We start from the raw sequence: 13,836 nt of genomic DNA, 5'->3' as shown, positions 1-13,836 counted from the left end.
GTGAAAAAGCCTTTATTACATTAAAGGGATAGTGTACCCAAAACTGAATCATTTACTCATTCTTCGCTTGTTCCAAACCTGTTTGTCTTTCTTTCATCTGTTGAACAGAAAAAAACCTGAAACTTGTGAACGTTGACTTCCTTAGTATTTGTTTTTCCTACTATGGAAGTCAGTTGTTACCGGTTTTCTTCTTTCTTCAAAATATCGTCTTTTTTGTTCAGATTTGGAGTCACTTGAAGGTGAGTGAATAGTGAGTAAATTGTCATTTTTGGGTGAACTATACCTTTAACACATGTTCACTGACGTGTTGCGGCTAACATGCCTTTATCAGAGTAAAAATATGCATGCACAACTGGAGTTAATTTAATCCATTAATATATCGCTAATCAGGTGATTGTGTCATTTGACATATTGATTGATTAACTGAACTCTAGTTGCGCCGGTACAATGTCAACCTAATTAAGCATTTGTAACTTTTTCACATTTCTATCGAGTGCCTTGGACCGATTATTTGTTTGCTGAAGGCAACATAATGAACTTTAATCCACAGACTCAGCACAAAATATACATGTGAGCTGATGTTGTTTTTACCCTGTATGTTTAGAGGAAGGACACAAGTGTTGTATTGCTTATCAAAATTAAATTCAATTTATTTGTATAGCGCTTTTTACAATAATTGTTGTTTCAAAGCCGCTTTACATTATGGCATATTATTGCATTACAATCAAATTTGAAAAAGTTATCAAAAGGTTATTAGTTACCATAACTTTATTAATTACTAATAAATTTAACTAATTACCTAGTAACTAATAGCTTTAACAGTTAAACATGTAGCTATAACTAAGCTATATATAACTGCAGCTATATATAAGCTATGTACTAAGCTGAAATCAAAAATGAATGAATGAATATAGAATTAAAATAATATAGCCCACTTTTTTTCTTTTAAATTATAGTAGGCCTATATAAAAATAGCCTATATAGAGACTGTTTAGACGAAGTGTTTTCTTTTTTATACTTCTGATGTATTTTAATATAGCTCATTTTGACTTAACTTTTGCGCGCCTTATATTTCACACACATATGCAAGGTGACTGAAATTAAAATGAAATCCCAAAAGATACTGAGGCATTAATAGTTTAAAAAGTAAAATAAGAAAAACAATTATAATTTGAAGAACATTGACGTTTTGAAAACTGAACTAAACTGAAATTAAATTATTAAAAATAAAGTTGCGGGACTTAGTTTACATCTTGTGGCAAAATAATTTTTATTATTATTTTTTAGTGATCTGCTTGAGGTAGGTCAATTTATTTTTATGCTTTTGATGAAGTAGGATTTAACTTAAGAACCCTTAAGACCATGCACCGGACTGTTTCTCTGTGTTTCGCTGGTAATGTCTTTAAATAATTATCTGGCATATTTAATTATTCGTTTATTATTTATGTACAATAATTAAGACATAAAATGAGATAGTAAAATCAACAACGAAAATGTAAATGAAAACTGTAAAAGAAAACGTCAATGAAAAAGCTTATTCATTGACTGTCTTAGTCACTTTAAAATTTCAAAGACTGTACATCTATTTGTATCTATGTGGCAACCCCAGATTAATAAAGGGACTAAGCCGAAACAAAAATGAATGAATGAATTAACAGACAAAATTAATTTACACCCTACTGCTTAAAATGTTTAGGATGCAAAATGCAGATTTAACTGCAAAAGATAAATAGAAGAAGCTAAAGGGGTAAACTATCTATCAGTTTACCCTCAAACTGCGGTTATACCTGAAAACACATTCTTAATCCTTTAGTGTGACAGTGGTGCCACTCTCAGCGGTAATGGTCAGTTTGACGTGTTACCAACTGTAGTCATAAAAGGTACTTCTGCATATCTCAGCGTTGCAACCCTTAAGGCCAATTTAGTACACACCACATTGAAAAATGGATACTCATTTAATTCCTACAAAAATCTCACCACCTCCAACCTTTTGAGCATTCATGTATGCACAGTAATAGATATGACCTACATATACTGATACGCCCTCAAATATTCATTCATTCATTTTCCTTCGACTTAGTGCCTTATTTATCAGAGATCACCACAGTGGAATAAACCGCTAACTATTCCGGCATATGTTTTACACATCAGAGACCCTTCCAGCCACAACCCAGTATTAGGAAACACCCATACTCTCGCATTCACACACACATACACTACGGTCAATTTAGTTTACCCAATTCACCTATACTGCATGTCTTTGGACTGTGGGGGAAACTGTAGCACCTGGAGGAAACCCACGCGAACACAGGAAGAACATGCAAACTACACAAAGAAATGCCAGCTGGCCCAGCCGGCACTCGAACCAGCGACTTTCTTGCTGTGAAGTGATAGTGCTAACCACTGCACTACCATGTCACCACTCCCTCAGATAATTTCTCAAATGAAATAGAATGAATTATAAAATACCCTTAAGAGTTCTTTTACTTCCTTGCGGACACTTTTGTGTGTTTTAACTGCATATACAGATTTTTGTTTTGTCACATGTCTCAGGGATGTGAAAGCAATCCGTCATCATCATCTCTCTCTTTCTCTCCCATAAGGGAGGCTCTTCTTCCATCTCCAACTGGGCATTATTTCTCTTCCTTACTACAGTTACACATCCTCTGAGGTTTCAATTTTATTCCATCGCTTTTGCTGGGGCCTAAGTCAATACTATAACTAGGACAACTCATTTTCTTCATACTTCGGGGCTTTGACGTGCACTGGTAGTCGGTATCCAGCAGTTTAAGGTCTACGTGATTGAAGGTCTGATAATTTGAAGGCTGATCTCAGAGCAGTATAACGGGGTCTTGAAAAATGGGTTATGTCAGGATGTGGTTTGTTGACAATGACCCGAAACCGCTACCTCACTTGAGTACGCTGTTTCAGTACTATTTGCCAATGTAAACCAAAATCATTTACAATACCACAGTAATAAGTATGATCTATGAATGTACACTGTACATGGTTTCTTACTGACAGAACTTTTTATATATTGTCCAAAAAGCAATTTTTGTATATAGTAATTTGAGTTGTATTAGCACTATTTTGTTATGGGATTGTTGAAGTCATTAGAATAATGATCGCGCTCAGTATAATGAATTTATTCTGCTCTCACAATAGAATTCTTGGCCAGGTCCTGCTGCAAGTCTGTTATTTTTCATTTTTAAGTGGTTTAAGTTGTTTGAAGATGTTTCCTAAGAAAACTGCATGACCAAAAGAAACAATTAAGTTTAAATCTCAAAAACACAAAAATAATAGCACATTTTACTGATTTTAATCTTTGGCTATGTTAAGCTTTTAGGACAGGATAGTACAATTTGGCTCCAATCCCAACTGAAAACCAGCTAATTTTAAGTTACAAAAAACTTCCAGGAAAGTGTGTTGGAGCAGGTTGGTGCTCAGTTCATTACATGAGCAAGATTGGACACCATCTTCTTTAGTAGTTGCATTTCTTTTGCCAGTTTCTCAGAATATACATTTAGTCTGTGTTTGACAGTGGAACCGCTTTTGGACAAGTGTGCATTCCTTTTTTAATAGAGCTGGAAAGCATTAACTCACTGTGAGAAAGGAGAAATGTCAGTTCTTCATGTTGTGATCATGTTGTATCATTTAATATCTTTTTACTGCAATGGGATTTTTAAAATAAATTTGTATTATTAATTAAATTATTATTGATTTTGTGGTTGATTAAACTAACATCAAATAATAATAACCCTAATCTTATTATGGAGTAATAACCACTTGATTCTGGGCAGAGCAAGGAAAGTTTATTTATATAGCACATTTTATACTTAACGGTAATAAACACGAATAAAAGAAACATGCATTACAACAAGTATAAGAAATAAAACATTTAGAATAAGAATAAAAATACTTAAAATCGGATGAAAAATGTTTTAAATGAAAAATTAAATAAAAAAAGAAAAGAATGACAAAAATAGTGGGATCTTTTGGACGTAAAACAATGCTCATTCAGTAAAAGCACAGCTAAACATATGTGTTTTAAATCTTGATTTGAATGTGTCTAATGTTGGAGCACATCTGATCATATCTGGCAGCTCATTCCAGCAAACTTTGCAGCAGTGTTGGGTGTCGGTAGTTACCAAGTAACTAGTAACTACTAGTAACCACTTAAAAATATATACTATGCATAAATTCAACATTTCTGTATAAATCAGTTCAGAAAAGTGTTTGTGTGTCTACATATGTATATATGTGTGTGCATATACATTACCTGACAAATGTCTTGTCGTTGATACCAGTTGTAAGAACAACAAATAATAACTTGACTTCTAGTTGATCATTTGGAAAAGGGGAAGAAGGTAGATTTTTTCTGATGAATCATCTGTTGAACTGCATCCCAATCATCACAAATACTGCAGAAGACATATTGTAACCCACATGGACCCAAAATTCCTACAGAAATTAGTCAAGTTTGCTAAAGGAAAAATCATAGTTTGGGGTTACATTCAGTATTGTGGTTACATTCAGTATCAAGACATTTGTGCTGCCCCTTACATTACAAACCACAGAAGGCAAATTCTTCAGTAGGGTAGCGCTCCGTCTCATACTTCAGCCTCCACATCAAAGTTCCTGAAAGCAAAGAAGGTCAAGATTTTCTAGGATTGGCCAGCCCAGTCACTAAACATGAGCATTATTGAGAATGTCCCGGCTAAGATGAAGAAAGAGGCATTGAAGATGAATCCAAAGAAACTTGATGAACTCTGGGAGTCCTGCAAGAATGCTTTCTTTAGCATTCCAGATGACTTTATTAATAAGTTATTTGAGTCATTGCAGAAATGTATGGATGCAGTCCTTCAAGCTCATGGGAGTCATACACAATATTAATTCTTTTTCCACTGCACCATTACTTTATATTCTTTACTAAACATTATTTCTGTTAAGTGACAAGACTTGTCTAAGCAAAGTCAGACCTTACTGTCCTAATTAAATAATTAAAAATCAAGGCATGATCATATTTTATTTTGGTAAGATAAGCGTAATCTAGAGACCTTGGCCTTTCATATAAGCCACTTCTGATACCAAATGATCAACTAAAAGTCAAGTTATTTGTTGTACCTAAAACTTGGATATAGGCGACAAGACTTTTGTCAAGTAGTGTATATATTATTGTTACAATACAAATATTTAATATTTATATAAATATATATTTTTGCTTATACAAATATATTTGCATAACTTGATTTTTCAAATAAAGAAACCTAGATTTGTCAGATGATTACTACTCATGCTTAAGAAACAATGAATTAAAGAGGTCAGACATTGATGTCAGTATATCATATTTATGAAATATGATGTTTTTATTACTTTGAAACATTTTGTGCTTTGATACACATTTCTTATGTGTCTTTTAATAAAATAAAAATAAAAATAAAGTCCATCAAATGTAAAGAATTAAAAGAGTTTATTTGTATTATGTATGCTTTATAATTTGTAATGATTTTAAGTAGAATTTTGCCAATAATTAAATTACTTATTGATTAATTAAGTTAGTTTTCAGGCACTGTAATTACAAAGTAATTTAAACACATTTTTTTATTATGTAATTATTCTTTTTTTTAAGTCACTTACCCAACATTGTACAGTATCAAGCTTATAATGGAGTGCCTACCTAATAATGAGCAAAAAATGTGAGCAGAACAAGCTTGTAATAAAATTTATCACACTTATTTCAAACGATAGTTTTAGCCGCTCACAATTGTGATGAATGCATAGAGCCAGAATTTAATTATGGGACTGACCTGTTCTCTTTTTGTCTTCTAGGTGTAAACTGTCAGAAGAGTGTGAAAGATCAGGCTTTAGTGTTTCACACACAAGTGAAGTCATCAGGATACAGTACAGCTCCTCAGTAAGTCAGTAGATCACACATAGAAACGCATTTTAGCGTCAACAGTCTAACAAACCTCAAGTCTCAGGTTTACATCTGCATTGTTAACATGGTTTCAAGCTTTGAAAATTGTACAAATTACCTACCATTTCCACCAAAGTGTGTAATGACAGCTTTAAATATATTTATACAGTGCTCCATATGTCAAATGTAATATTTGGAAGAAAATTAATATACATTGCTAAGCTCATTCAGATGAAATTATTACACAGGCTCTGTTTTGGTAGCTTTAAAATGTGACTTAAAACCAATTACACTGATTGCACTCACATGTAATATGTTCCATGTTGTAACTGTGGGGTTTAATCTGAGGTCACTAACATTATATTCATTCAAACACTGTTTAATTCTGTTTCCATGCAACCAACAGGCCTGCTCAGACTCATGTTACTGAAAGGCTGTGTGCCATAGACGTTTCTGCTTTAAAATAATGTACACTGTAAAAAAAAAGTACATTCATAAAATAATTATGAGAATACTAATTATTATTATAAAACAAATTATTTAAATGGATTTAAAGTAAAAAAAAAAAAAAAAGCAGCTGTGGTTACTGCAAATGTACTATTAAACAAACGGTAGTTAAAAATCGAAATGTTTCTGTAAATTCAATTCAAGTTTATTTGTTCAATTCAATTCATGTTTATTTATATAGCACTTTTACAAAGTAGATTGTGTCAAAGCAGCTTAACACAGAAGTTCTAGTAAATTGAAACTGTGTCCAGTTTTCAGTTAAAGTTCAGTTTGTGTATTGCTTTTCACAATAATTGTCATCAGGTTAAGGAGTTGTGTATAGGTTGGACAGTATATAAACAAAGTTAGCTTGCAGTTATACAATTTATAGTGTCATTCCCAAATGCTGATGCCTATGTGTTTAATACATGTTCAATGAAGTGTTTTTTTTTTGTTGTCCTCAAAGTCCTCATAAGGTTGCGTATTAATTAGCGTATTTCATGAAGTTTTTTTAGTCATACACCAATACTACAGTACTAACATCTACACAACATAACTTAATACAGACAAAAACACAACCATAATCATGTGTGGATGAGATGGTTAGATAATGAACCAATGATCACAACAACTTTTCCTACAAGCAGAGAATCATACTAATAGAAGCTGCTCAATGTAGTCACACAACTATCATGGTAACACACTAAAGTTAAACATAAAGTCATCATAATGTTTATGATGATAAACATTATTTATCATCATTAGATCTAACATAAAATTCTAACGTGCATAACTTATGAAAAAAAAATCTATAAAAAAACCATAGTAATGTCAGCAAAAAAGCATGCAGGGAAATTCTGGGAAAGTTTTTTTTAGTTATTCATGTATATATTAAAGAAACACTGTTTTCCAGGTTACAGATTTTTACAGTGAGGTTAATGTACAAAGGGATCTTGGGGATGTATCTTCATGATGTCTTTAAAGTTTATGTGGTCTGTCTTAGTAAAATTGCTCTCAACTCAAAGCATTGAGCCACCGTGGACCATGTTCAATTTCTGGACCATGGTTTATTTAATAAAAATTTCACCAAAGAAACAGATGAGAAGAACCTCACTCATACACATCACATCACAACATGACAATGACAAAATGGCGGTCAGTGTTGCCAGATACACTTGTATGTTTCCAGCCCAAAATGTCCAAAACCTTCTTAAATGCACAAAAACACCTAAAAACTAAAAATGAGGAGGTGCACTCATTTGGTTTTTGTTAAATATTTAACATAAAATGCATGTTCAAAACATTCAAACGTATATATACATATAAATGATTACAAAATGCATATAAATACTATTTTAAAGTGGATTTACACGCAAAAAAAAAAAATGTTGCTTGTTCAAACTTCTTATTTAAAATAAGCTGAATCAACACAATTCTTGAGATTTCATTGGGACAATTTTATTTTGTTTAATCCACATAAATTTGTTAAAGTGTTAAGTTAACTTAATCGATTTGTGTTGGGACAACATGAATTAATTGTGTGGAACCCTGCATTTTTTTGTGTATTTTATGAAATATTTATTCATTTTCATCTGCACTTATTTATATTATTTAAAGCTCAGATGTTTACCAAAAGTTAAGTTTACCAATATATAAGAGTTCAGCTGACTCTTTTTTTATAAGTATAATGCGTTCAGTCAAGTAAAACTTTGATATATATAAGTTATGTCAACACATTCAATCCAGATAAGTTAACGCAACTCAAAATATTAAGTTGTCATAACTAATTGGCACAATCATTTTTTACAGTGCATGTATACTATTCTCTTTTGGATATTTCAGGAATAAGAGTTTAACCTATAACATATCTCTTTTATAGTAGGACAATGTTTAGACCAAAGACCAACGTAAAGAAGAAAAGCAGCTCCATCACAAAAACTAGCACAACTGTGTAAGTATTTTGACAAATCTTTACTCAAGAGCTTTAAGAATTCAGTAGTGCTCAATAAATCCATTGTAGAGTTTTAAAATAAATAAATCCATGAGCTTTTTTCAACAGGAACGGCCTGTTATTAAGTGAGTATCCATCCCACTCTGAAGCACCAAGTGTGTCTTTTGCCCATTTGATGGTTTCTACAATTCCAACTACGATGAACGCTCTGCAGTACTCGGGTCAGTATTGGTATGAACACATTTGGATTTAAGAATATGTGTTGTTGTTTTTTTTTTGCATCAAGTATGGGCAACCAGAAATAAGTAAACCGTATTGAACATGCAGTAAAAATATAAATGTAAATACTGGGATCGTACAGGAACGAAAAAAAATGATGGTTTGGTATATAGCTTGGTACAGAAGTTATTTTGTTGCATCAAAACAGTCTTGTTTGAATCTCCTGATATTACAATATAGAATTTCCTAGGATTGATGAGATATAAAAAAAAAATAACATAACGTGATTTAATGTCTAGTGCTAAAGTATTGTTTTATTCATTGAAACAGCATATATTAAAAGATAGATCTTGTAAAATAAGAATTAATATGGATTTTTAAAATAAGGATATATAAAACTATACATTCTGTGGTTAAAACAAGACAGTATTTTTTTCGCACGCATGCATTCCAAACCAAAAGTATAAATACTTTATTTCTTTCCTTTTTATACAGTCATATATTTTTATTTCTACCTATTAACACCCTAATATCCAGCTGCAATTTCATTAGTTTAACAATACATAACATAGTTTATTTTCCAACTTTATGCACGATTAACAAAACTTAATAGCAGCGACTAACGATCCTTTGCCTGTTAATTATTTGGTTCTCCTGTGGTCTCACATAAATGTGCAATATATTGCAGTACCAGCAGCATGTAGACTCCTGGAGTTAAACACAATAAAGTTGTATGCCTGTTTTTAAGAGTGCTGTAGTTGTTATTTTAGACCCTGGCCTCGGGATCATCATTTTTGAAGTAATTATGCCTTCATTTTGTCTGGTAACTTTCTATTTTTGTGTCTAGGAGATGGAAAGCAGATTGTGTGTGGTCTTGGGGATGGATCTGTTTTGTTGTATAACTCTTCACTCACCGGCAACCCAGATGTCTACACAGGTAGGGGGAGAGCTTCAAATCTGTACTGTTTATTTTACTCAAATTCCTGCTCTTATTTTCATTTCCTGAAAGAGTGGCACAAAGGAATTGGAATTAGAATTTGCACATACCATTCTGACAGTACTTGACATTGACTGCTGAAACTGACAGTTGAGTTGTAGAGATTTAAATGTTTATATATATGGGGGGAACCCAGAGGAAACCCTAAGCAAACTCCACACAGAAATGTCAGCTGACCAGCTGAGGCTCGAATCAGCAACCTTCTTGCTGTGAGGCGATCGTGCTATCCACTGCGCCGCCCTTTACTGAACCAATAAGATAAAAATACAAAAGTAGCGAGCACATTGCTTTCAACTTTCAATAATCTGTTTAAGGGGCATGTATAGCGTCAGGAAGTTCTCCGAAGGTAAGATTATTCAAAAAAAATTTGTTTTTTTAAAGGTCAATGAAGGTGTATGTTATACAGTTTGTCATTAAATGCAGAGATCCTCTATTTAAAAAAAAAAAACTAAATAAATACCCTGTAATTTCTGAAAGAGATCAAGTCTCTGGCAGGTATAAAAAAGTAACTGAAAATTTACACAAAAGTAACGCAACACATTACTGTCCATAAAAGGTAAATAAGTAATGCAACTAGTTAATTTTTTGGGGAGTAACTCAATGTTGTAATGCATTATTTTCAATGTTGTAATGCATTATTTTTTACATGCATACATACATACATACATACATACATATTTATATATATATATATATATATATATATATATATATATATATATATATATATATATATATATATATATATATATATATATATATATATATATATATATATATATATACACACATATGTATATATGCTTTCCCGAAAGCTACGTTTGAAAATAAATATATATAAATATATATTCTTTTCGGCTTAGACCCTTTATTAATCAGGGGTCACCACAGCGGAATGGACCGCCATCTTATCCAGCATATGTTTTACGCAGCGGATGCCCTTCCAGCCACAACCCAACACTGGGAAACACCCACACACTCTTGCATTCACACACATACACTATAGCCAATTTAGCTTATTTAATTCACCTGTACCGCATGTCTTTGGAATGTGGGTGAAATCGGAGCACCCGGAGTAAAAACCCACGCAAACGGGGAGAGCATGCAATCTCCACACAGAAATGCCAAAAGACCCAGCCCGGGCTTGAACCAGCGACCGTTCGCCTCACAGCGAGAGAGAGAGAGAGAGAGAGAGACATTCTCTGTATTTACAATTTATAATTACGTGTTTATTAGTAAAACATAATTTTAGGTTTATTTAAAGTTGCCATTTAGAGCATTTTGTTTTTGTTTAAAATAAAATGTTAGGGTTAGGATTTATATTCAGTTTTAAACAACACAAATTATTTTTTAACTTGTGAACAATTAACACATGAATATTTATAGTAATAACCCCTATTATTAACAACTTAAACTTGCTATTCTAAGCAATTGTTATTTACTGAAATAAATATTTTCCAAATGACTATATTTTATTTGAAATTTAGAAGAAATTTTATTAGACCTTTATAATATTCACATTTTACTGAAACCCATACATTACTAATAAATCCAATAAAAGTGCTCAAATTTTTTTATTTAATAAACCTAAATATTTTTGTATGTTCACTTCATGTCATTCAGTATTTTATGTCATGCAGTTTAATAACAGATATTCAGGCGTCATATGACTTTATGGCAAGATTTAGACAAGAATGAAGTCGTAATTCTGGCCAACACAGAATACCACATTTTTTCAGATTTGACTTTTGTGTTTTTTATAATATCATATATATATATATATATATATATATATATATATATTGTTGTTTTCGGCAGGGCACAGTAAGGCTGTAAACACTGTATGCTGGAGTCACAGTAAGCGGTGGTTTTTGAGTACCTCCGAGGACCCCACCCTTTGCATCTGGACCACAAGTGGTTCTGAACCTGTCTTGACCATGGTAACGTATCAACAATTCAACTAAATACAGTCCCTGCACTGATGTGAACAATTTAAAAAGTGATGTTAGTTCTGAGCTTTTGCAGTACTTGTAATTATCATCAAATTCACCTCAGAGTGGACGAAAGAGCGAAGCATGTGAAGAAAAGTTGTAAGATTCAAGAAATTAATTTGCATTTGAATGCATACTCCTGTGGGAAGTGTTTCTTTTGGCTTTCTTTCTCTCTTGGAACGTCAAAGGCATCTTTGCAGGCCCCCGGTCAGCACATCAGTGCTCTAAACACTTGCAGACCTCTCTAAATCGTAATTTCCCCCTTTCCCAGAACCCCCAACACAACTAAAGTTCATTCAAATCAGTTTTCTTCAGTCACATTCTGGCTGACAGTTTCTCTCTGGTGTCTTCCCACCCTGCCTTCTAGACCTGTGCATCTGTGTGTGTATTTGGAGCCAAATATGACCCAATGCATCAGTGTCTGTGTCATTTATATGAAAGAGAAAATCCTGAGTCTGCAATAATAAACACTGTAACTTTGTGTTGAAAGCAGAGCATAAATACATTTTGGATATTTTGACCAGAAATGTGCTCAAGTATCTTTGCGAACGCAGACCAATATTTCCAGCACATTGCAGACAAAGGGTCAAGGTTTGGCCGGTAGCATAAAAAACAATTCCAAAGTAGCATAATCAAAACAGACAGCTTATAATAATTTCCAAAACAGCGGCCCGTGTGGTATTGATTATAACAGAATACGTAGTCATGAACATTTTGAAATGCACGTCAACTGAGTGCACTATAGCATCAGCATAGAGTGAATGAAAATGAATGAGAGTATTCAGATGTTATTCAGTGTATGAACACTCACTCAATATCCTTTGTCTTAGTCCCTGATTTATCAGGTGTCGTCACAGCAGAATGAACCATCAATTTCTTTGGCATATGTTTTATGCTGCAGATACCCTTCCAGCCGCAAACCAGCACTGTGAAACACCCATACACTTTCATTCACACGCACATTTACTCACTACAGTCAGTTTAGTTTATTCAATTCACCTATACCACATGTCAAACACAGGGTGAACGCGTGAAACGTGTCAAACTCTCGAGTTGCAGTGTTCCTCGAATACACCTGAGGTATAAGTTGCTACTATTATTCTGTATTGCTCTATAGCTACCTTACATTGCATTTTGGGAAATAGCAATTCAGTGAGTGTACATCAGTGGATATCAAAATCAGAGAACAATTTATAAACACTTGATTTTTCAGGATTAACCTTCATTGTTAGAAATTTTAAGGAATTCTTTAGCCACTTATTTTGTAGAAAAAAACATTAAAGCTGCCAAAGAATGCATTGGTACTAGAGATGCGCGTATCAGCTGAAACGACACTCAAATCCACGGCTTTATACTAATCATCCACCCGCCACCCGCCCGCACATTTTTTTTTTCTGATATATGTATCCGCACCCGATTGTCGCTTTAATCATTTAATTCTTTGTTTTAGGCATGATAATAGGTCACCGTGGATATTAACAGCAGATTCAGTGAGCTATAATCAGCGCATCTCTGATAGTAAAATAATGCGTTAATCGTAAACGTTTTAAATAAACATTTATTTATAAAAACAAAAGTTTGTCTTTAGACAACATTTTCTTTATTTTCAAATAGATACAGAAAGTAAAAATAAGACATTTTAGCTTTTACAGATACAGGAGTTACTTAAACAGTTAAAAAGTTTACTTAATCAACAGATGTCATGTTATAGTTTAACACTGTCAAGTGATTCACTGAGAAACTCTGCGCTTGCTGCCTGTAGTGTTATCTAACATTATGCAAGCTCACTATCCTCGGCCCGTTCTTAATTTTGATGCTGTAAAATGCCCAAGAAACACAGCGAAACTGGACCTCATTAAGTCTCCACCTTTATTACAGCTCATGACTGACGTTTGTCAAAGAGGAAATAACAAAAATCTTACCTGAGACCAGACCCGGATTAAGAACTCAGGGGCCCCTGGGCACATAATAATTATAATGCATAATAATTATCCCATGTGGATCATCAGAATCAGTGTTTTTTTTTTTTTTTTTAATTTTACACATGAAAAAAAATCATGAAATGAAATTTACATGAAAACGAGGAAACAATAGTGTGGCTCAAAACATTTCATTTCAATGTATTGAAATTAATGATGAACTATGCCTAGTTGAATTGTGCATTCAATGCACCATTAAGGCCCTCACTCACATAGTACAGAATGGCCAGCATACACTATAAAGTGGAAAGAGGGTGGAAAGCTAATGCGCTCCATACGTTTATATCTTCATATTC

The 13,836-nt window shown here is 33.1% G+C and overlaps 1 protein-coding gene across 1 annotated transcript in view; it reads left to right on the top strand.

Moving 5' to 3' along the window:
• wdr27 (WD repeat domain 27) overlaps positions 1–13,836 on the top strand; it is an 86,589-nt gene that overhangs the window by 12,508 nt on the left and 60,245 nt on the right. The window contains exons 13-17 of the mRNA XM_056470637.1: positions 5,830–5,914; positions 8,283–8,354; positions 8,463–8,575; positions 9,421–9,510; positions 11,389–11,510. Of these exons, the coding sequence (XP_056326612.1) occupies positions 5,830–5,914; positions 8,283–8,354; positions 8,463–8,575; positions 9,421–9,510; positions 11,389–11,510 (482 nt within the window). The remainder of the gene's footprint in view (positions 1–5,829; positions 5,915–8,282; positions 8,355–8,462; positions 8,576–9,420; positions 9,511–11,388; positions 11,511–13,836) is intronic.

The sequence above is a fragment of the Danio aesculapii genome, chromosome 13, assembly GCF_903798145.1.
Source record: "Danio aesculapii chromosome 13, fDanAes4.1, whole genome shotgun sequence".
Classification (NCBI taxonomy): Eukaryota; Metazoa; Chordata; class Actinopteri; order Cypriniformes; family Danionidae; genus Danio; species Danio aesculapii.
This window is presented reverse-complemented; position numbering and strand designations above follow the sequence as displayed.